Raw genomic sequence first — 23723 nt, forward strand, 5'->3', positions numbered from 1 at the left:
CACGTTAAAATTTGGACTCTAAATTCTGCCATAGACCAGGGATTGCTTGATCGGAGGGTAGAGAGCAGGGTCAACGCAACAAGCTCAGCTTATCGGGGACTTGTCCTTGTGATTCCTTTCTTTCAAAAGGTTCGGGCCAAATTTATATTAAAAAGGGGGAGCCGAACCAGGTTGGGCCGGGTTGAACCCGGTTGGACCGATGTCTTACACGCAATCATGGTCAGACAAAACAGAGGCTAATTTCGGGTCAAATATTTTCATAAACTGATCTTATTGTTTTTAGCTTACACGTATAATAACTTTTCGCTTTTTTAACTCCAGATTTCATGCAAAAAAAATGTGGCATTCGTCCACTTTTCCGCATCTTCTCTTAGCGACTATATAGATTTGACCTTAAAGGCCCATCTTACCAGCAGAAAAATCACCTGCGTGATAATTATTTGCCCAAGGCGCTCCACGCAAGAAACGCCAGCCGGTTAAAAAAAAAAACTGGCGAACGATACGATCTTTCTAGAGCTTGAATTATATTCAATGAAAATTTCAGAGATAATCTTAATCCTTATAGCTAATGGGCGCTCGGAGCATTCGCTAGCTTTCCATTGCCAGCTGCATTACCAACACCACATTTGCATTATTTTGGGTTCATCATAGTTGACAGACGACAGTAGATGAACCGGCCACAGCAAACCCATGCCTCATTATCCTCTCCTTCCAAGCAGCAAAGCTAACCGGCCGCCCGGCCCACCACCACGATATGGAACAACGCTGGAGTGCGCCATTTGCCTGCGGCAGTGCCCCACCGCGCCGGGGCTGTTTGACAGGTCACCCGCACCGTGACCTCGCCACCGCCCCCCCCCCGCCCACCTCCCCATCGGGCCCAGCTCGGTAGTGACCTCTCCTTGAATTTCACATGGACTCGACTGAGGCTCAACGCCATCTAGTTGCGTCTGGAGATCCTTACTAGATCCACCGTACGTACAGTGAGCAGGTGTGACCGACCGACCCGGTCGTCCGGTCGTCCGATCGCGGGGCGTCGCCCGCGGGGCGCGGACGGGGTGTCCCCTGCCGCTCTCCGCAGCGCCGGCGACCCTGGACAGCCGGCGCCGAGCGCGGGGACGGACGGGGTGTCCCCTGCCGCTCTCCGCCGCGCCGGCGACCCTGGACAGCCGGCGCCGAGCGCGCCTGTCGAAAACCGCCCGGCCAGCCGCGGCGCTCTGTAGAAAGGAGAGCCCACTTTCACTGGTCGCGGGCCGAGTGCGCGGGGCGCCGGCCGCCGCGTGACCCTGACCCTGCCCCTCTGCTGAGACCGAGAGGATGGCCGGTCGGCGCGGCGGCACTGCAGTGGACACGCACCCTTCCACACTCATGGATGGTTTAGTTGCATTATGAAACCTGGGCCTGCCGTGAGAGGTGGCTCCTTGCTGATTTCAATTAATAGTATTGCTCAAAGCTATGTACAGTACAGTACAGACAGTGGCAAGTCAAAGTAAAATATGTCCCGTCCCTAGACCTGTTAACGTTCTATGGTGACAGTTCATATAGGTATGACAGACAGTTCTATGGTGACTATGGTCCTTCGACCGATCCACCCGGTCATCCGGATGGGTCGGTCATCGAGATTGGCGTCTGTGGCGACTCCCCATTTTTAGAAATAGAGTAGGCAATAGACATAGGTACTTTAGTTGTTTGCAAAGGCTGATCTCAGCCCTCAAACGATGTTGATAAATGACACGTTAAATTGTTGGATGCATCGATCACACACTTGGGTACTGTCGAAGAACCGTATAAAACAATTAAACCATAAGTGCGCACATGACCTAGCCTATAAAGGTATAGGTAATCCGCGCCATATGCGCCGTTCGTTCAGCGGCCGGCTGCACGGGCTGCGCTCCGGTACGTCCCGTGAAACCCGTCTTCACGAGCTGACCGGGGGGCTGCCGATCGACTCCGTCAGGGGTCCAGGGCAGAGCGTATTTTAAGGGATTTTCACTGGGTCGGCAATCACAATTAGGGGCGGCATTTTGCACTCATAGGGGCGGCACTTGGCATCTGAGGGGGCGGCATACCTACTGATATTTAATGACCAAAAAAGACACGTTCGTCGGTTCTTTTATAACTCTTCCTAAGTAATGATTTCAGATTCAACCTAAGCTCAGCGGTATTACGTTTATTTTTCCGGGATATAGTATTTCTCTCATCATAATGCGATAAATGAACTATAATTTGACCTAACAAAAAGTAATTTTAAAATTTTACCCGAGGTAAACATGTTACATACCAGTCGATTCGTATCGTCAAGCTTAAAATATTCACGGCGTTTTATGGCTCTATGAGTCTATCTAGAACAGTGGTCGGCAGGTCGCACGAGTGTGCCCACTTTATGGGCGCTGGACGGGGCCATTACCCCCACTTGTCATACCCCATTGCTTACACAGCAAGGGTCGCTGATATTCGGCCATATCCTTTGACGCCTCTATTTTTCTGCATATAGATAAAATGCAACACAATTAACTCTCTTTTTTATGGAGAGGGAGAGCGTGTGGAGTAAGGATTAACTCATACATTTTTTATTTATTAGTTACTCGCGTAATGAACAGCGTATTGCAACGATACGTTCATCCCTCCCCCCCCAGGTTAATGAATGTTATACCTACCTACTCAAACATTTTCGTGACCCCAGTGACATTGTCATTGAGTTTTTGAACTTTGAATGACCTTCACTCGGTAACTTTCTCTCCGGCTCGGCCGGCGGACAAAACGCAAGCGAAGACAATGCGGGGAGTCCGGTGCTCTACCAACTGAGCCACGGAACAGGCAAATGCTCACCATAGATATACCGACTGAACGATCCCTTTATAACTTCAGCGATTGATAAGACAAACAGTGTGTAACTGTATATATAACCCTCGCCGGCACAGGCCATTTTGAGTCCTTCGACGGCACAAGGTTGGTTGGTACGACCCCCCCTCGTTTGGCCCCTGATGGAGCTAGAGCTTCGCAGAAAAAAACGAGCGTGTTGCCCGTCACGAGAGGAAGCCAATAATACCCAATTTCAAGGTCCTAGGTCATCGGTTGACCTTCCAGGTCAGGTCAATGACCCAAAAATCGGGAATATCGGGACCTGTTTGAAAGTCGTAAATTGTGGCTGCTAAGGGGTTTTCCGTGGTGCTGATCACAAATATCGTGTTAGTTTTGATCACAGATGATGTCGTTAAGCGTTTAGACCAGGTCGGGTCAGGTCAGGTCAGGTCAGGTCAGGTCAGGTCAACCGGTAGGGGTCGTACCGGGTATTCGTAGTACCTGTCATCCGCCTCTGACAGCTTCGTAACATGTTACGAAGGCACCAAAACTACTTCGGAAATATTTAAATGGTTGCTAAATTCGAATTCAGCTCCAAAAACTAGCCTAGAAACATGTAAAACTCGAAAAAGTGAACCGAGGTCACCAAAGGTCAATGACCTGACCTGACCTTCAGGTGACCTTGACACCCACCCTAATGCATGGGAGCAACATCAAATCACATGTTTGAACGTTTGAAACCACGAAAAGCTTGCAAACGCGCGGTTAATGCGAGCCGACATACGCCGAATCTTGATTTCGGCCAAACATGGTCACGGAAAAGAGGTCACAGGTGAAAGGTCATTGAAGTCAGGGTCATCAATTTGCAGGGTAGGTGTAAAATTGATCAATTCGAGGGTACTGAAAGTTTCGTTGCGATCGGCCGCTTTTTACGCGAGTTATTCGCGATAAACCTTAGGGGGGTTGCATCAACCGGCGAGGGTTAAATGTAAGTCTCGAAATTGCGATGTCTCTGACCAAATGTAAGGACAATTTTGCGACCCTTCCATTAGGTAAAAGGAAATGGGAGAAAATCAGGGCATGTGCCTCTTTTTATAGGTAGACAAATGTCAAAATTAACGAATTTAAACATCAGAAAACAATTAAAAATGACACACTTAATCGGAAAATTGCCACCCACGACCCCTCGTTATGTCCTTGAGGTCATGTCAGGTCATGGTAGGCCTCCAGCAGTTTTTCCAATAACTTCTGATAGAGACATGCGACATGCCTGAGCGATGAAAACACCTTACATAGATGATTTCAGTTTGACGATACAAATCGACTGATATGCAACATGACCTTTACCAGCCAGGTCATGACCTGGACCTGAGCTCAAATTTCCCAAATGACGTTTGAATGTCAAATTATAGTTCATTCGACGCATCTCGACGAGAGGAGCACAGTACTGAAAAAAACAATGTCATAACTTTCGTGAGTCAATAATTATTACAGTAAAAGGTTCTTCATTAAAACAGCTCAGTAGAGGGGCGCAGGGGGTCCACTGTCCCCTCCAACCCTCCCCGGCCCGGCACGGGTTAAACAAGTTGTGCTCTGTAGGTTAAGCCGTTGATGTTAGGTCAAGTCTGAAGACTTCATAGGAACGTTGAAGAGCTATCGAATGCGCTTTTTCGCGGTGCTGTAGTTCTATTCTTCCCCGAGTTATGCGCCAGTTTGTCAATAAATGTTGAAACAGACAACATTTCACCCACATTTCACCTTTGATGACCTCTGGTCACCTGATATTTGACATTTGACTTGCCCTAACCAAAGCACGGTTAACCAACTAACCCAAGCAGTTTTTGACACTCTTTCGAATACCGCTTACCGCGTGTCGCTACGTGGCCTAAGTAGCCAAGTTATAGGGGTCGGGAGGGGGGTTTAAACAAACTCAGCCCGGCGCCGGTTAAGGGAAGGCACTATCATTTTGGGGGCGCTGCAGATATGCTAAGGGACGACAGCATCATTTTGTTTTTTGAGGCGCGCCACCAATTTTTTTTTAGGGCCACCGACACTGTGAGGAGCGCAATTATGTCTTTGAGCGTTGCGGGGTGGCACCATTACATTGAAGGGCGCCATGTGAGCAGTGATGTGGGGCAAAATGACAATGAGGAGCGCCTCCGATACTTAAAAAGAAGAAAGAGACGCCAACATTACTCGGGGGGGGGGGGGGGCAACATCACTTTTATTTTGAGGACGCCACCCACATTGTAAGGGGCGGCACTGTAACTTTAAGGACCGCCATGGATACTTTAAGGGGCGGCTCCATCATATGGAGGGGTGCTACAGATCGTTAATGGGCGGCAATAGGTATGATATTTAGGGACTCCGATACTTCGAAGGGCGCCACCGTTTGTTTGAGGGTGACATCATCACTTTGAGGGCCACCACCGATACTGTTCGGGGCGCCACCGACACTATAAGGGGCGCCACCGACACTGCCAGGAGCACTTTGACCGGCGTTACTATCACATATGGGCGCCGTGAGCACATTGGGGGGGGGGGGGGGCGGCACCATGACGTGGAGGGGCGTTACGGAAGGTTTGAGGGGCGGCAACATGACATTGAGGAGCGCCTCCGACACTTCGAGGGACACCAGCATTTCTTTGAGAGGCGGCACCTTGACTTTTGAGGAGACACCACCGACACTGTAAGGGGCGGCACCATCACTTTGAGGGGCGCCACGGATGGTTTGAGAAGCGGCACCATTATGTATATGGAGGGGCGCTACAGAAAGTTAGAGGGCGGCAACATTGTATTGATGAGTTCCTCCAAAACTTTGAAGGGCGCCACTGACACTGTAAGGGGCGGCACCAGCACTTTTAGGGGCGGCAGCATCATTTTGAGGGGTGCCACCGACTCGTTGACAGGAGACACCATCACATTTAGGGGCGCCACTGGCACTTTGAGGGAGGCACCATCACATTGAGGGGCGCCACCGATACTGAAAGGGGCGGCATCATCTTCTTGAGGGGCGGCATTATCTGCTTGAGGGGCAGCTCCATCACAATGAGGGGCTATGTGGATACCTAGAGGGGCGGCACCATTATATTGGTGGGTTCCTCTGACACTTCGAAGGGCGTCACTGACACTATAAGGGGCGGCACTAACACTTTAAGGGGCGGCAGCATCATTTTGAGGGGCGCCACCAACTCGTTGGCGGGCAGCACCATCACATTCAGGGGCGGCATCATCTGCTTGAGGGCGGCTCCATCACAATGAGGGGCTATGTGGATATCTAGAGGGGCGGCACCATTATATTAGTGGGTTCCTCCGACACTTCGAAGGGCGTCACTGACACTATAAGGGGCGGCGCCAACACTTTAAGGGGCGGCAGCATCATTTTGAGGGGCGCCATCGACTCGTTGGCGGGCAGCACCATCACATTCAGGGGCGCCACCGGCCCTTTGAGGGCGGCACCATCACATTGAGGGGCGCCACCGATACTGAAAGGGGCGGCATCATCTTCTTGAGGGGCGGTATCATCACATTGAGGGGCTCCACAGATGCTTAGAAGGGCGGCACCATTACATTGAGTGGGACTACTAACAGATTTAGGGGCGGCACTGTCACATTGAGTTGTGGGATCATCACTTTCTATAGACGGCTGCTTCACTTTAAGAGGCGGCATTATCATTTCGGAGGGCAGCAGCCTCACTATGAATGACGGCACCTAGCCTGCATGTGCGTGCTGCATCCTAGAGGGGGCGGCAACTGGGTCGGCAAACGGCTGTCACTGGGTCGGCATTCTCCGTGACTGGGTCGGCAATTGCCGACCCAGTTAACATGTTAAAATACGCCCTGGTCCAGGGCCAGCCGCTGTGTCCGCCGCACAGAGTCGCTAATCCGCGGATCACACACCGGCCGGCCGGAGGTTGCAACAGCTGACAGTTCCGCCTCTCAGACCGGTGCCAGCTGTATATGGCCGCCGCCGAACTGAAAATCTCCGTGTTGTATTAGTGCTGGGCACTGACCTATTTTATCTGTTAGATCCGGCAAAATATCTACAGACCAGATTATCGCAATGCTTTGTGAAATGGGGCTAATGCCTGCGCGGTAAACTTTCACTCTCGTTTTAAGGGTAACATTAGGATAGCATTTCTTGCGAAATATAGTGACGACAACGGCATCACAAACGATCGCATTACCTATAGGTCAACATGAATCATTCAGGAGTGAGTAAGATGCGTCAAACTTTATGTATTATACAGGCAATGCTCCTTTCAGCTCCAGTCTTCGCCAACCTTTATATTGTTAACGCGCACGTAGGTAGGTATAACAGCTAATAAGTTCAAATTTGATAAGAATTCTTAACAAGGTCGAGCGCAACTGAGCCAAATTCTAACAAGAGCTTGAAGTGTGCGGTTCTTTTAGTTTGTGACAATTTTTTTATGCAAGAAAGGATTATCATGGATTCATGGGGATTCATGGATTCATGGACAACAATACCAAGAAGCGCTAGTTGCAAGACTATGCGCAAGTGCTCTCAGCTGTGCACACTGCACGGTTATCTGCAATTCTGCAAAGGTGCTAGAGTGTGATATTTACGTTTTCAAGTGAGCTTTGAAGCCATTTAGCCAGAGAGGAAGGTGTCATTAGGTGGTTCAATTCGAACGGTTGTCGAATATCGTCAACATATCGTCGATATAGCCACACCAGCCCGAGTCGCAATCGACGTTCGGCGGCCATACTCTATACCCAGTCCGCTTCGAGCTGGGGCTTTCACCGGCGGGGCCGCTCGCGCAGCGCCGATGCCGGCGCGCCCGCGCAGCGAAAGTGCGCCCATGCAGCGGATGGTGGCGCGGCCTGGCACCGAGTGGCGTCACTGCAGCGCCCGTCCGATGACGCCGGTCGGCGCCGACGGCCGGTGACGTAACGCGCCGGCCGGCCAGCTGACCGACGCGACGGCGAGCCTTTCTTGCCCGCCGGCGGCGCGTGAATGTTTTGCTGCCGGCGCCGAAGGTCACTGGGCCAGTTGGTCGCGCGCGCGGCGAGCGGCACCGAGAGGGGCCACATCTCGGCGGCCAGCTTCCCTTTCACGACGGCGCCGGCAGTGCCGTCAGCGCCCGTCACGAGGCCGCGTGTCACAATCGACGGGCAAGGCCGGCCGAGAGGCGCCGGCGAGTGTAGTTACACGGCGGAGGGCCGCGGCGACCGGCATCTGCGCCCGGGCGTGGCTCCACTCCACGCTCGATTGGGAAACCAGCTCTCCGACGCCAGGGGCGACAGGAAGGAGCGGGAGGACGCCTGATGCCGTGTCATGGGCAGCACAGCATCCATCCGAGATGCATTGCTGGGACGTCATATAATAAGTGAACCTCCGCACGGTCCAAAATGTCGCAACTTTGTAACACTAACACCCTCACTGCGAGATAATGTTTTGCAGGGACATGGAACTTACAGTGAGTGGTAAGCTCCCGAGTTCTCACCGCTTGTGTGCATAACTATCTCAGCTCAAATATTCATAAAAGTCACCAGCAGTCAGTTTAGTTACGTGACTTCAACATTACAAGACAATTGGGGAAGGGGGGGGGGGGCAGGGTAACTGTTGTTTTGGACCGGGATGATGCTGAAAAGCGATAGGTTCGATGAGAGTGGCTATGAAAATACCCCTATCGGCAATCGGCAACCTGAAGTACGCCAAATGCCAGACCAAATACCGCGCCCTCACTATGTTTCTAGAAAAAAAAAACTCATGGCGACTATAGTGAAAAAAGATTGTCAAAATCGGGAACATGAATCAGTAAAATGTTACCTTTGTTGACCTATGGTGACCTAAGCTTTGACAAAGCCATATTAGTACCTAATTCTAAAAAAGTTAGGCATAACTAGAGAGCTGCCAGTCGCTTTATCGTGACATTCGACGTGCAGCGTAACGAAAGTAGCTCGGTCGGTGACTGTAAATCAGACCGGTGACCGGGCCAGATGCCCCGGACGGTCCTCGGCTTAGGTATTCCCTAGAGCACACCGTGATGGTAGGTATTGTTCGCCCCCAGATACACGGTGATGTATTGGAGGCGGTATTTGCCCTGGTTGCAGAGCGTCGCGTGACACCCTTCTGGGCTCTGGCCAAGGAACTCGCTGTCATTTGTGCCGCTTCGCTTCAGCACCGTGACAGGTTGGAGAAACACGGACAAGATTTTGTGGCAGCTTCTCCCGCAGACATCTGCCGTGGAAGCCCTCTCTAGTTCTACGGGCTACATATACCTACTTCTGACTTCGCGTGTCAGAGTTGCACTTCCGACTTCCGAGGTCGGCTGCAATGATAAGGAGCGGGACGGCCGGTTTCACTGCAGTGCATCCGCGGCGTACCGCGTGTACGTGAATTAGGGTAAGGTGCCTAATTAGCGACCCACTTAATTTGAGCCGTCATTGCTCACGCTCTGTGGGTGCCACTGTATTACTGGCTTGATTTTCGGAGAGACCGTTCATTTTTCTATTAAAATATAGTCATTTTCTGCCCCAATATTCACTAACTTATTTGTAGTGAACATTTTGGCAAACCATTGCAAAAAACGCTAATAGGGAACTCTTCCCGATTAGCGACCGGGGAGGGTCGCTAATAAGTCTATGGGTTTCCCCATATTAAAAATGGCAAAAAATGCGACGCCTGAAAAGATGAAATATGATCTCAAAAAGGTAACCCATACGCAAAGCACTCAATCACTCGAACAGGAACGTTTATCCAACACATTTACGGAAGTAAAAACTGATCACGTGATGCACCGAAAGGCGAAAAGAAGGCGGAAACCCAAATTTTGCGGGCTATCTCGTATGATATTCGAGGTCCGCGCTGAATTCGGCACCCCTGCAGTCGGTGACGACATTTGGCATCCCCTGCCACACATTGCAAGCTTCAGCAACACCTCATTTTCATTTATCTCTTTTCCCCTTTCTTTCCCATCTTGAGCTATTTGCGACCATGTCAGGCGCAAATAGGAAATATGAGTTTCGACACATTTTTAACCGCCATGCTGTGCACAGTTGAGCGATTCACTATGGGAAAACGGCAATCAATTGAAGAAGGAACGTAGATTCAGAATAAAAAAGGTGCATCATCCTAATGTGCATTGCTTTTCATCAGAGAGGGCACAAACATACACGTTTTGGATAAGAAACTCGTCATTTTTATTTAAACTCACCTGAAACGCCCCACCAGAAATATCGACGACCGGAAAATAATTTAATTTGATAACCAAAGTATGGCTGACCTTTTGACGATATTTTTACCCCGTTTTCTCCTGCCAGTTTTTCTGTAGGGAGATAGGTCGCAAATCGGAAAGGGTCGCTAATTAGGCACCTTACCCTAAGTGACGGCTCGATCATCGACAACGTCACCAGCGGGGCGCGGGGCGAGCTGCTCTCATCGTCTGGCGGAACATGGAGAAGCACGAGAACCCAAGCAGGTCATCTAGGGCCCAACTTTAAGCAATGGGCCGAGAAGTTCGCCCCCAGACGCTCCCGTTTCCCACCGATTGCTCCTGCGCCTTCTTTTGCAGTGGGGATTGCAGACTCAACCGCTTATACGAAATTTACTTTGCACGTGAGGAGGTCCGGTACAATGACATGACGTCGTGGCGACCAAGGCCATATAAGGTGGCGACCCCGAACGCGGGGCCGCCCTAGGGCCCACCCACACGGCACACGACCTTCGACCGGTAGGTAGTGGCGGAACACCTTCTGAGTTGGGGGGGGGGGGGGGGCACTGCGACTTTTGGTCCCATTCTTTCCATGCCAACGCCCATAGGGCTAATGTTAAGACTCCCAAATCAAAGGGGGGCACGGTGCCCCGGTGCCCTCCCCGTTCCGCCGCCTATGCCTTCGAGAGCCGCTCAGTTTCAAGTCGCTAAGAAGTGGATAAAATAATACAGCAGCTGTAGCTCGGGCCTTGAGTCCGGATAATTCGACGCTCTCTCAACTGAGCTTAGAGCTACGAGATAGAGTATAAGACCAACGATCAGCAGGAGGACGTTTCGATTTTGCCTGATGACGTCATTTTCTTGAAAAATGTTTTAACACAATTCCACCTTATTTAGGACATCCTTGAAAAGCTGACTACATACATTTCTGGCGCACGAGTTTCATACCGGTGACGTGCCGATTGGGGTAAGGCTGGGGAGATTTTATTTTTAATTATTGTATTTCATCACTTTTAGCTTGTCTGTTTCTGTCCCAGTTACCATTAACTTGTTGCATTGCGATCTGTTATACTTTTCAGAATCCAGAAGCTTTGTACTCATCATTCTTCACCGATGGAAGATGCTGTGTGCCCGTTTGTCTACTGGTCCCAGACCAAAACAAAAGTTCACCTAAAAATTGATCTCAGGGAGGTGAAGGTAAGTAGGAAATGCATTTTCATTCTTGTGATGCATCAGCTCTTTTCTTGAGACAGCATGGGCATGACATTGCTTCAAACTCATGAAATTCGACACCTGCGCCCGACTAGAAAAAATGCCTCCACTACGCTGAAGTTCTCGGCGGAGGTGATGCTCCGAAATTTCGGCGCAAGGGTTTATGCGCCGAAATTATTTTACCAAGCCATGCTTCATGCGCCAAAAATTTTCAAGGCTTACTGATGGCTGCAGGCTGTAGCCACACACTTTTCGTCGAGGGGGGGGGGCTGGCATGTGTGTGTGGCTCAGGGCGTATTTTAAGGGATTTTCACTGGGTCGGCAATCACAATTAGGGGCGGCATTTTGCACTCATAGGGGCGGCACTTGGCATCTGAGGGGGCGGCATACCTACTGATATTTAATGACCAAAAAAGACACGTTCGTCGGTTCTTTTATAACTCTTCCTAAGTAATGATTTCAGATTCAACCTAAGCTCAGCGGTATTACGTTTATTTTTCCGGGATATAGTATTTCTCTCATCATAATGCGATAAATGAACTATAATTTGACCTAACAAAAAGTAATTTTAAAATTTTACCCGAGGTAAACATGTTACATACCAGTCGATTCGTATCGTCAAGCTTAAAATATTCACGGCGTTTTATGGCTCTATGAGTCTATCTAGAACAGTGGTCGGCAGGTCGCACGAGTGTGCCCACTTTATGGGCGCTGGACGGGGCCATTACCCCCACTTGTCATACCCCATTGCTTACACAGCAAGGGTCGCTGATATTCGGCCATATCCTTTGACGCCTCTATTTTTCTGCATATAGATAAAATGCAACACAATTAACTCTCTTTTTTATGGAGAGGGAGAGCGTGTGGAGTAAGGATTAACTCATACATTTTTTATTTATTAGTTACTCGCGTAATGAACAGCGTATTGCAACGATACGTTCATCCCTCCCCCCCCCCCCAGGTTAATGAATGTTATACCTACCTACTCAAACATTTTCGTGACCCCAGTGACATTGTCATTGAGTTTTTGAACTTTGAATGACCTTCACTCGGTAACTTTCTCTCCGGCTCGGCCGGCGGACAAAACGCAAGCGAAGACAATGCGGGGAGTCCGGTGCTCTACCAACTGAGCCACGGAACAGGCAAATGCTCACCATAGATATACCGACTGAACGATCCCTTTATAACTTCAGCGATTGATAAGACAAACAGTGTGTAACTGTATATATAACCCTCGCCGGCACAGGCCATTTTGAGTCCTTCGACGGCACAAGGTTGGTTGGTACGACCCCCCCTCGTTTGGCCCCTGATGGAGCTAGAGCTTCGCAGAAAAAAACGAGCGTGTTGCCCGTCACGAGAGGAAGCCAATGATACCCAATTTCAAGGTCCTAGGTCATCGGTTGACCTTCCAGGTCAGGTCAATGACCCAAAAATCGGGAATATCGGGACCTGTTTGAAAGTCGTAAATTGTGGCTGCTAAGGGGTTTTCCGTGGTGCTGATCACAAATATCGTGTTAGTTTTGATCACAGATGATGTCGTTAAGCGTTTAGACCAGGTCGGGTCAGGTCAGGTCAGGTCAGGTCAGGTCAGGTCAACCGGTAGGGGTCGTACCGGGTATTCGTAGTACCTGTCATCCGCCTCTGACAGCTTCGTAACATGTTACGAAGGCACCAAAACTACTTCGGAAATATTTAAATGGTTGCTAAATTCGAATTCAGCTCCAAAAACTAGCCTAGAAACATGTAAAACTCGAAAAAGTGAACCGAGGTCACCAAAGGTCAATGACCTGACCTGACCTTCAGGTGACCTTGACACCCACCCTAATGCATGGGAGCAACATCAAATCACATGTTTGAACGTTTGAAACCACGAAAAGCTTGCAAACGCGCGGTTAATGCGAGCCGACATACGCCGAATCTTGATTTCGGCCAAACATGGTCACGGAAAAGAGGTCACAGGTGAAAGGTCATTGAAGTCAGGGTCATCAATTTGCAGGGTAGGTGTAAAATTGATCAATTCGAGGGTACTGAAAGTTTCGTTGCGATCGGCCGCTTTTTACGCGAGTTATTCGCGATAAACCTTAGGGGGGTTGCATCAACCGGCGAGGGTTAAATGTAAGTCTCGAAATTGCGATGTCTCTGACCAAATGTAAGGACAATTTTGCGACCCTTCCATTAGGTAAAAGGAAATGGGAGAAAATCAGGGCATGTGCCTCTTTTTATAGGTAGACAAATGTCAAAATTAACGAATTTAAACATCAGAAAACAATTAAAAATGACACACTTAATCGGAAAATTGCCACCCACGACCCCTCGTTATGTCCTTGAGGTCATGTCAGGTCATGGTAGGCCTCCAGCAGTTTTTCCAATAACTTCTGATAGAGACATGCGACATGCCTGAGCGATGAAAACACCTTACATAGATGATTTCAGTTTGACGATACAAATCGACTGATATGCAACATGACCTTTACCAGCCAGGTCATGACCTGGACCTGAGCTCAAATTTCCCAAATGACGTTTGAATGTCAAATTATAGTTCATTCGACGCATCTCGACGAGAGGAGCACAGTACTGAAAAAAACAATGTCATAACTTTCGTGAGTCAATAATTATTACAGTAAAAGGTTCTTCATTAAAACAGCTCAGTAGAGGGGCGCAGGGGGTCCACTGTCCCCTCCAACCCTCCCCGGCCCGGCACGGGTTAAACAAGTTGTGCTCTGTAGGTTAAGCCGTTGATGTTAGGTCAAGTCTGAAGACTTCATAGGAACGTTGAAGAGCTATCGAATGCGCTTTTTCGCGGTGCTGTAGTTCTATTCTTCCCCGAGTTATGCGCCAGTTTGTCAATAAATGTTGAAACAGACAACATTTCACCCACATTTCACCTTTGATGACCTCTGGTCACCTGATATTTGACATTTGACTTGCCCTAACCAAAGCACGGTTAACCAACTAACCCAAGCAGTTTTTGACACTCTTTCGAATACCGCTTACCGCGTGTCGCTACGTGGCCTAAGTAGCCAAGTTATAGGGGTCGGGAGGGGGGTTTAAACAAACTCAGCCCGGCGCCGGTTAAGGGAAGGCACTATCATTTTGGGGGCGCTGCAGATATGCTAAGGGACGACAGCATCATTTTGTTTTTTGAGGCGCGCCACCAATTTTTTTTTAGGGCCACCGACACTGTGAGGAGCGCAATTATGTCTTTGAGCGTTGCGGGGTGGCACCATTACATTGAAGGGCGCCATGTGAGCAGTGATGTGGGGCAAAATGACAATGAGGAGCGCCTCCGATACTTAAAAAGAAGAAAGAGACGCCAACATTACTCGGGGGGGGGGGGGGGCAACATCACTTTTATTTTGAGGACGCCACCCACATTGTAAGGGGCGGCACTGTAACTTTAAGGACCGCCATGGATACTTTAAGGGGCGGCTCCATCATATGGAGGGGTGCTACAGATCGTTAATGGGCGGCAATAGGTATGATATTTAGGGACTCCGATACTTCGAAGGGCGCCACCGTTTGTTTGAGGGTGACATCATCACTTTGAGGGCCACCACCGATACTGTTCGGGGCGCCACCGACACTATAAGGGGCGCCACCGACACTGCCAGGAGCACTTTGACCGGCGTTACTATCACATATGGGCGCCGTGAGCACATTGGGGGGGGGGGGGGGGGGGCGGCACCATGACGTGGAGGGGCGTTACGGAAGGTTTGAGGGGCGGCAACATGACATTGAGGAGCGCCTCCGACACTTCGAGGGACACCAGCATTTCTTTGAGAGGCGGCACCTTGACTTTTGAGGAGACACCACCGACACTGTAAGGGGCGGCACCATCACTTTGAGGGGCGCCACGGATGGTTTGAGAAGCGGCACCATTATGTATATGGAGGGGCGCTACAGAAAGTTAGAGGGCGGCAACATTGTATTGATGAGTTCCTCCAAAACTTTGAAGGGCGCCACTGACACTGTAAGGGGCGGCACCAGCACTTTTAGGGGCGGCAGCATCATTTTGAGGGGTGCCACCGACTCGTTGACAGGAGACACCATCACATTTAGGGGCGCCACTGGCACTTTGAGGGAGGCACCATCACATTGAGGGGCGCCACCGATACTGAAAGGGGCGGCATCATCTTCTTGAGGGGCGGCATTATCTGCTTGAGGGGCAGCTCCATCACAATGAGGGGCTATGTGGATACCTAGAGGGGCGGCACCATTATATTGGTGGGTTCCTCTGACACTTCGAAGGGCGTCACTGACACTATAAGGGGCGGCACTAACACTTTAAGGGGCGGCAGCATCATTTTGAGGGGCGCCACCAACTCGTTGGCGGGCAGCACCATCACATTCAGGGGCGGCATCATCTGCTTGAGGGCGGCTCCATCACAATGAGGGGCTATGTGGATATCTAGAGGGGCGGCACCATTATATTAGTGGGTTCCTCCGACACTTCGAAGGGCGTCACTGACACTATAAGGGGCGGCGCCAACACTTTAAGGGGCGGCAGCATCATTTTGAGGGGCGCCATCGACTCGTTGGCGGGCAGCACCATCACATTCAGGGGCGCCACCGGCCCTTTGAGGGCGGCACCATCACATTGAGGGGCGCCACCGATACTGAAAGGGGCGGCATCATCTTCTTGAGGGGCGGTATCATCACATTGAGGGGCTCCACAGATGCTTAGAAGGGCGGCACCATTACATTGAGTGGGACTACTAACAGATTTAGGGGCGGCACTGTCACATTGAGTTGTGGGATCATCACTTTCTATAGACGGCTGCTTCACTTTAAGAGGCGGCATTATCATTTCGGAGGGCAGCAGCCTCACTATGAATGACGGCACCTAGCCTGCATGTGCGTGCTGCATCCTAGAGGGGGCGGCAACTGGGTCGGCAAACGGCTGTCACTGGGTCGGCATTCTCCGTGACTGGGTCGGCAATTGCCGACCCAGTTAACATGTTAAAATACGCCCTGGTGTGGCTGTCTTCCAGTGACTACTGTACAGACGGTTGTTGGCACGGTCGACGGGATCGGGCAGACAATAGACATCAGCAGGCCATGCGGGACCGAGCACCAGCGTTCGCTATCACAAAATCTCCTGACTCACAAACTCACTGGCATGTTCCATAATGTAGCCTTTATTTTGTTGCCCGGCTCTGATCAGCAGTAGTGCCCAACCGGTGACTGAAGCCTGACGGGGCCCTCAACAGGCATGGTGCAAGCACGGCCGATGGGATCGGGCAGATACCAGGCCACGCGGGACCGATTGCCAGCGTCCGCTCGCAAACCACACGCCGGAAATACAGGAATCACAACGGTCAATACGCACACGATAGCATACATTATCTGAACTAGGGAATCCGACAATCCATAACCTCACTCTCGACCGGTGAACTGTTCCCGCCGTGGGAGAGTCACAATCAGGTTCACTGAACATGACTTAAATACCCTGAGACGAACACGAGACAAGATAAGTGATATTTAAGATGTTTAACTCCCGAAGACATTTAATCCTCGCCGGCCGAGGGGGGGGGGGGTTGGTGCCACCCCTGACGGTTTTTTTCGCGATTTACGCCGAAGTACGCCGAAAATTTCGGCGCAAGCCGTCGATTTACGCCGAAATACGCCGAAAATTTTCGGCGCAAACGCCCAACTACGCTCGAGTTCTCGACGAAAGCGTGCATTTTTTCCAGTCGGGACCTGCGTAGTGTCCCAAAATTAGTGAATTTGGTGATTTTTAAGACCTTTGCCTATCAGAATTTGGGTTGGAAATGACTACAAATGAAAAATCCTATTTTTACTTCCAATTTTACCAAAAGAACATTTTTCTGGATGGTCTTTTTATCCTTCACTCTACTACACCTGTATTGGTATATAAAGTCATGCTTTCCCCACCTTTTATGGGCCCTATCTAACCCTCAATTTTCCACTCATCCTCTTTTGGCTGAGAAATTATTCAGTCTGATGCCCAAGTGAAAATACATTTTTTTGGACACTACATATTGCAAACTCTGCTAGAAAGGAGGTAATTACCTGCTGGCAGTCAAGGTCAGCAGTCTGATTTCAAGTTACCTTGGATAGGTATATGACCTTTAGATGTGCTTGTTTTAGTTTATCAAATCGTCACAATAGTATTAATAAGTCTCATCCTACTGTAACTTGCCTGTGTAGGTAGGTGTGGTATTTGATTTGCCTATACCCGCACAGAACAATCTCGTAATCATCAATAAGATTTGACAATTCTTATGTGGATATTCCTGTTAATTCATTAACAACACTATCATGGTGCTACTATAACAAGCTTATGTGTATAGCAGCTGAAGGGCTGTTTCCATGTGTACAGAAGCCGGATGTGGATTTACTTCCCGAGCAGCTGGTGTTCAGGGCTGAAGGTCTGGGCAACTCTGGCAACCAGCTGTATTCCTTCACCCTGGATTTGTTCCAACAAGTCATACCAGAGGTGAGCAGAGCTCTGTGAATTTTATAATGATCAGCTGGGTGTGAATGCAATATGTATTAAATTGTTTGACCATTTATTCTATTATTATTAAAGCTTTGCTATTTGGTTATAGGTACTGGTTCACAGGCATAGTTATAGTTACACACCACAATAGGCAGGAAGGGAAGGAGCTGCCATTTGTAAATGGTTGACAGCACCATAACTGCAGTAGCCTGCTGTATTTCCTGTCTCAGTAGGCGCAGCACCTGGTGTAACATGCTTATTCCCCACCGCCAGGAGACCCTTGTAACACGCTGATCTTCCCCACCGCCAGGAGACCCAGTACCAGGTGTCAGACCGCAATGTTCAGGTCACGCTGACCAAGGAGGACGAGGAATGGTGGCCCCACTTGACTCGCCAGAAGACCAAACTCCCCTGGCTGAGGGTAAGATTGTACCAATGGGCAACAATGAATTATAGCCAGTGACCATTTGTTTGCATAGTCATTAACTCATTATTTTTCTTATGTGCTCTATTTTAAAAAGTGACTATGCTACTAGGAGACCCATCCTTTGCTCAATTTTGTTATTTTATTAGAAACTGGCTAACGTTGCCGATCCTTAGCAGGACTGTCCGAACGGTGCCGATCATTAGCAGGAGGACTGTCTGTGCCGCCTGCGACTCTCCCACGCAGAGAGCGCTGTGCTGACCGGGCAGCCGGCCGCTCCCCGCCCGTATTTACCGCCTCAGCAGATAGTGAGATGACTGACAGATTGCTGTCTGGGCAAAACACCGATAACTCGGGCGGTCTGGAGCGGCAGATACTGCTGACGGCGGAAACATTGACACGCCCACACGGGCCGGCCGGGCCGCGGTGTCACCCTCCGACTGTCGCTATGTGCGGTCGGGCCACTAACTGGACCCGCTTCACCGTCCAGACGAAGGGTCACAGCGGCTGGGGAACGGCCGATTTGGTTTTCGATTCGATACGTTTACTTAGTTTTGAATATCTGCCGACTGAAGTGCAAGAAATTTTATCGTGCTGGCTAACACAACACCGCCATACTCAAAACCAACAAGGAACGTTGATGATTGATCGCAATATGACTCATCGCTGGCATAATACAATGAAGCCCTACCACATGAAATCGACCTTCTTTACCAGAAGTAGTTGCAAACTGCACAGCTGCAGGACACTATGCGTGTTTAGTTGCTCCATCCTGACCGTGTCACGCGGTCAAGCTCCAGAGAAATTACTTGAGTGATCAGTTGAGTTCAGAAACATGATTCGTGTTTTTCAAGTTGCCTACATTCAGTGTATGATCCTCAGTATTCTGGATCCATTGTGTGCGCAACTGTTCACTGCTCATTGCTCACAGAAGTAGGTGATCTACGAATCGTAAATAAAGAACTTCCGCTCCTCATGCCGCTGGTAGCCGCCGACTGCAGCGCCCTCTATAACTCTGGCCGCCAGGTGGACTTTGACAGGTGGCGCTCGGAGAGCGAGGACGAGGCCGAGGGCCGGGACGTGATGAGCGACTACCCGGACGTCTACGACCGGCTCCTGCAGGAGGAGACGGCGCCCAGAGACAACAGGCGTGAGTGGGGGGGGGGGGAGACGGCGTCCCGGGACAACAGGCGTGAGTGAGGGGAGGGGAGACCGCGCCCCGGGACAACAGGCGTCAAGGGGGGGGGGGGGGGGAGACCGCGCCCAGAGACAACAGGCGTGAGTAGGGGAGGGGAGACGGCGGCCCGGGACAATTATAGGCGTGAGTGAAATGGTGGAGACGCTCCCCGGAGGGGGAGGCAGCAACCGGCTCCTGCAGGAGACCGCGCCCAGAGACAACAGGAAGAGGCGTGAGTGGAGAGGGTGGGGAAAGAGGATAGTGTAGCGGACTCTACCGGACGGGCTGGTAGGAGATGACCATTGACCATTCGCTACTTTTGGCCGGGCCCTGTACTTCTACCAGTTGACCTATGCAATATTCTGAAACATAATTGTTCACATCTTCCCCAGTGACATTACAAACATGCCTTTTAGAGCTCTCAGCTCTGCAAAAAAAGTTAGCTGAATGTTCTCACAACAAGCCAGCGCCTTCAGTGCGAATAATTGTTCAGAAGGCCTAAGTTCCCTCGGAGGACTCACCGCCGCCCGCCGGCCACCGTTTCCAGTGAATAACTTATGTGAGAGCTAACTACTTCATCGTGTGTACAACCTTTTCGCCCCCGTTTTCACTGAACAACTTCTGCGAGAGCTACCTGATCATTTACAATCTGTCGCCACTGTTTTCAGTGAACAACTTCCGCGAGAGCTACCTGATCATGTACAACCTATGGCAGCTGTTGGGATTCGCCGTCATCCTCGGCAAACTGGCGTTCCGCTATAGACTCGAGGGAGAGGGTGCGTACAGTACTTCTGCTGAGGTGGCGCTCTCTACCTGCGCCTCGCTGGAATTGCAATTCCTGGATTTGTGGCGGCTGCCTATGCTGCGACCAATTGAAATGAGGATGATACATTACACTGCTTTCTGTTAGCTGTAATAGGGAATGTAACGATTTTGCGCTGGCGATCATGCAGAACATAGTTAGACATAGGAGCCTTTGCCCGCTGCCCGCTGATCTAACCGGCCGTCCGCCGCCGCCAGACTCGATGCTGAAGGCCTACGACACGGCGGGCGTCAACATGAAGCTGGCGCAGGGCCTGCAGGTGCTGGAGATCCTGCACCCGCTCTTCGGCATGACCAGGGGCGGCGTGCTCGAGCCGCTGATGCAGGTACGGTGACTGTCGGGGACTGACAGATTCATTGCAGGGACTGTCGGGGTGCGCTACTCTGGGAGGGTGGTTCAGTGGGAGGGATGCGTCTACGGAACTGACTGGCTGAAAGCTGTGTCGGACCAGCTTGGTTTATCGGATTTCGCGCCATCTTATTTTACCAATGTATTCAAGAGTCTGATGGTGTGTCATCAGACTGGCAGGAACCTGATGTTGTTCATATTGCGGTATTTGATGTCATATCTCTGTCTCAGGAGCCTGATATTGTTCGTGGTGCTGTATTTGATGTCATATATCCCTGGTGTCCTCAGGTGACTGGCAGGAACCCGATGTTGTTCGCGGTGCCGTATTTGATGTTATCTCCCTGTGTCTGTCGTCAGGTGACGGGCAGGAACCTGATGTTGTTCGTGGTGCTGGAGGGCGAGCCGAGGATGCAGACCAAGCCGGCCGTATTCTACCTGTTCGTCGTCTGGAGTCTGGTCGAGCTGGTCAGGTCAGTCAGATACTCAGACTGAAGTCTGTGGCCAGTTGGATTGGAGTCTGTGGTCAGACTAGAGTCTGTGGTGTCAGGCCAACCCGTACTCTCATATCAGCAGATTAGTCTTACCTTTGCCGCGGTTTTGCTCTAGTTATCCGTGCCGTACTACACGCTCCGTATCACCAAATGAACCATGCCCATGCCGTTTTGTTCCAGGTACCCGTACTACACGCTGCGTATCATCCGGCGGGAGTTATCGTTCGTCACCTGGCTGAGGTACACCATCTGGATCCCGCTCTACCCGCTGGGCTTCATCACAGAGGGCGTCCTCTACCTCAGGTGAGAACGTACCTACCTCTCTACTACGAAGGGCTCCTCTACCTCAGGTGATACTATCTTTCCAGGCTGGATAGCTCTATACCATCTGCACGCTTCCGGTGCGATTCTGTTTTAACTCTGGCAAGACAGCACAGCTCTAGCTCCGATGATTTACCCATCGTCTTACTCCTTTTGCGCCTAAGTGTATCTGGTGCGCGCAATTAATGTGCACATTGTGTTGTAGTTAAGTCCTCAACGTTAACGATGAACTGCACTCACCACTGAGTTGACCAACTGACCTGTCCCGACGCCCTCTGACTGCGCCTCGTCCACCCGGCCAGGGCGCTGCCGTACTTTGAGGAGACGGGTCGGTTCTCGCTGGCCATGCCGAACGCCGCCAACATGGCCTTCCACTTCCCCACCGTGCTGAAGGCGCTGCTGCTCTGCGCCTTCATGCCAGGTAGGCCCGGTGGCGGGGGAGCTCTCGGAGCACTGTGAGACAGTAACGATTATCGGTATCACATCGAGCAGCATATTCTGTGCTTGGCTTGTTTGGCAGTTGAATGGCAGCTTTCACAACATTGGAAAAATAATTATAATTTATTTGGTCTTCCCACTGTGCAGCTGAAGCAGCCCGGTGAAATGCTCACTCAGTCGTCCGTTTTGCCCCAGCTACCGGCTGCACCTCTCTGGCCCGCCCTGACCTCGGGCTCCCTCTGCTGCCGTGTTGCAGGCATACTTGTGGTGATGCGGCACATGTACCGGCAGCGACGCAAGGTCATCGGACCGGCAAAGGTTAAACAGCAGTAGGAACCGGGACGCGCCTGGGCAGAGGAGGGATCTCCGGTCAGTCAGTGGCGGAAGGGAAACACGAAAACATTACGCGTGAAAAGAACGTTTATCGAAACAAGTGCGGGGTGACTGAATCACTGATGTAGAGGGGTGTTTCCGGATCGATTCGTCAACGATTTTTGTCTTCTGAACTAGTGTTTCTCATCTGTTCTTTTTTACTTTTCAAACATTTCTCAGTACTTATTGATAGACTCGGCTCTGATCAGTGTCAGCTAGTCCGCCGGTACATACCAGCTGTTTCGCAGGCTGTCCTCTGGATGGCAGCACTGCCGGGTCGCTCGCAGACCGCAGGAGTAGGTCGCCGTGGTGACATCAGGTGGTAGTGGGTCGTGTCTAATCCCGGGACGGTCGTTGGTTCGTCTACTGTCCTCCCATATCACCAGCCGACCGACAGGCGCCCCGCCCAACGGCGGCAGAAGGGAGCGGGCGCAGCGAGCTAGCTACCGTTCACATTGTCCGGCCGGTGGTAGGGGGCTTTGTCCCCTACCGCAGGACTCTCCCTCCTGGACCGCTGACCGGCTGCAGAGGCAGACGTAGTTCGGGTCTCGGGCCGGCCACTTGGGAGGCAGGTGGGGACTGATGAGATGCCTCCGCCGCCCCTCCCTCCCTCCCGCCTCTGTGTGATCGGTGTAGGGGGCTCTGGGTCGTCAGCTGCCTGATCAGATGCCGCCGGCGTGGTGCTACCCCCTGCTCAGAGTGTTGTGAGGTGGGGTTGGCTGGTCCCGCCCTGGTGCCGACTGGTGTGACTGCCACGGGTGTGACTTGTACAGAGTGGGATACGTTAAAGACTAGTCGGGCACCGTCGAATCGCCAGCGTACTTACAGTGCAGACTGAAGGTGGGCGATGGCATTCAGTTAAGATCAGCTGTCCGGTCGCCACTGCATTAGCACTTAGTTGCCGGAAGCTAGCACTCGCCCGTTAGAGGGCCACTAATGGGTACAACGAATCAGAGGAGACGCCGGGTGCCGTGGTCACTGCCCTGCCGGTCCCTGCCAAATCAACGACTCAGTGTGCAGTACTGCACAGTACGACAGCAATGACTGTCGGCGAGACTAGCCCGAGGCGGGTTCTAGGCTACATATTGTAAATGCCAGTGATGACATAAATCGAATAATTGTGACGATTGCTAGTGACATTCCAGTGGCCTGCGATTACCGGCGCGGCAGCCACGTAGTCAGTTGGTGCAGCCGGTGCACCCTAATTGTGATGTGCACTCTTGTCACCGGGATCGCGGGCATTACTGTCGGTCGACAATATATTTGTGTGTGACTAAGACTGTGTGTGGGGTGGGTCTGAGGGTTTTCCTATCCTCATGTGCGTCTGGGGAGCCACAAGGCTTAATTTGAAGTCATTCATGGGGTTTTAGTGCGTATGAGGTTTTAGCCCTCATACGCACAGGCGGATCCAAAAGGCGATCTCGGACGCTGCGGGAGGATATACCTACCCTCGAAAAACTTTCTCCAATTTAAAAGACTTCGGATTCCGATTCCATATGATGCGCAGTTTTAAGCGAGTTTTTCCTGATAATAAATTATTTAGAAAAATGACAAATTTTCATCGATTTCGGGCGCTGCGAGGGGGGCGGGCCGGGGCATTTGCCCATTGGATCTGCCAGTAATCACGTCACTTTTGTAATTGGTAAAAAACGCACCCCATTTTTATTGGTCAACCTT

The 23723-nt window shown here is 51.0% G+C and overlaps 1 protein-coding gene across 2 annotated transcripts; it reads left to right on the plus strand.

The window, feature by feature from the left end:
• Positions 1–10897: 10897 nt before the first annotated feature.
• On the plus strand, positions 10898–23323 carry LOC122365286 (very-long-chain (3R)-3-hydroxyacyl-CoA dehydratase-like). Of its 2 annotated transcripts, XM_043336382.1 has the most exons (11): positions 10898–10944; positions 11057–11174; positions 17533–17649; positions 17963–18073; positions 19103–19226; positions 19922–20029; positions 20274–20401; positions 20782–20894; positions 21096–21218; positions 21539–21657; positions 21931–23323. In XM_043336382.1, exons 2-11 carry the CDS (start codon positions 11091–11093, stop codon positions 22005–22007), a joined length of 1104 nt encoding a protein of 367 aa, XP_043192317.1. In that variant the 5' UTR covers positions 10898–10944; positions 11057–11090; the 3' UTR covers positions 22008–23323. The 2 variants fall into 2 exon arrangements, with proteins under 2 accessions (XP_043192317.1, XP_043192316.1); XM_043336381.1 differs by having other exon boundaries at positions 10915–11174.
• Positions 23324–23723: the final 400 nt, after the last annotated feature.

Source organism: Amphibalanus amphitrite, unplaced genomic scaffold (assembly GCF_019059575.1).
Source record: "Amphibalanus amphitrite isolate SeventyFive unplaced genomic scaffold, NRLGWU_Aamphi_draft 000728F_arrow, whole genome shotgun sequence".
Taxonomy (NCBI): domain Eukaryota; kingdom Metazoa; phylum Arthropoda; class Thecostraca; order Balanomorpha; family Balanidae; genus Amphibalanus; species Amphibalanus amphitrite.

Coding starts and splice junctions, on each gene's coding strand:
- LOC122365286 (XM_043336382.1), top strand. CDS start 11,091: ATGGAAGATGCTGTGTGCCCGTTTGTCTACTGGTCCCAGACCAAAACA. Junction 17,650..17,962: donor TCCAACAAGTCATACCAGAG/GTGAGCAGAGCT, acceptor CCCCACCGCCAG/GAGACCCAGTACCAGGTGTC. Junction 21,658..21,930: donor GCTCTGCGCCTTCATGCCAG/GTAGGCCCGGTG, acceptor GCCGTGTTGCAG/GCATACTTGTGGTGATGCGG.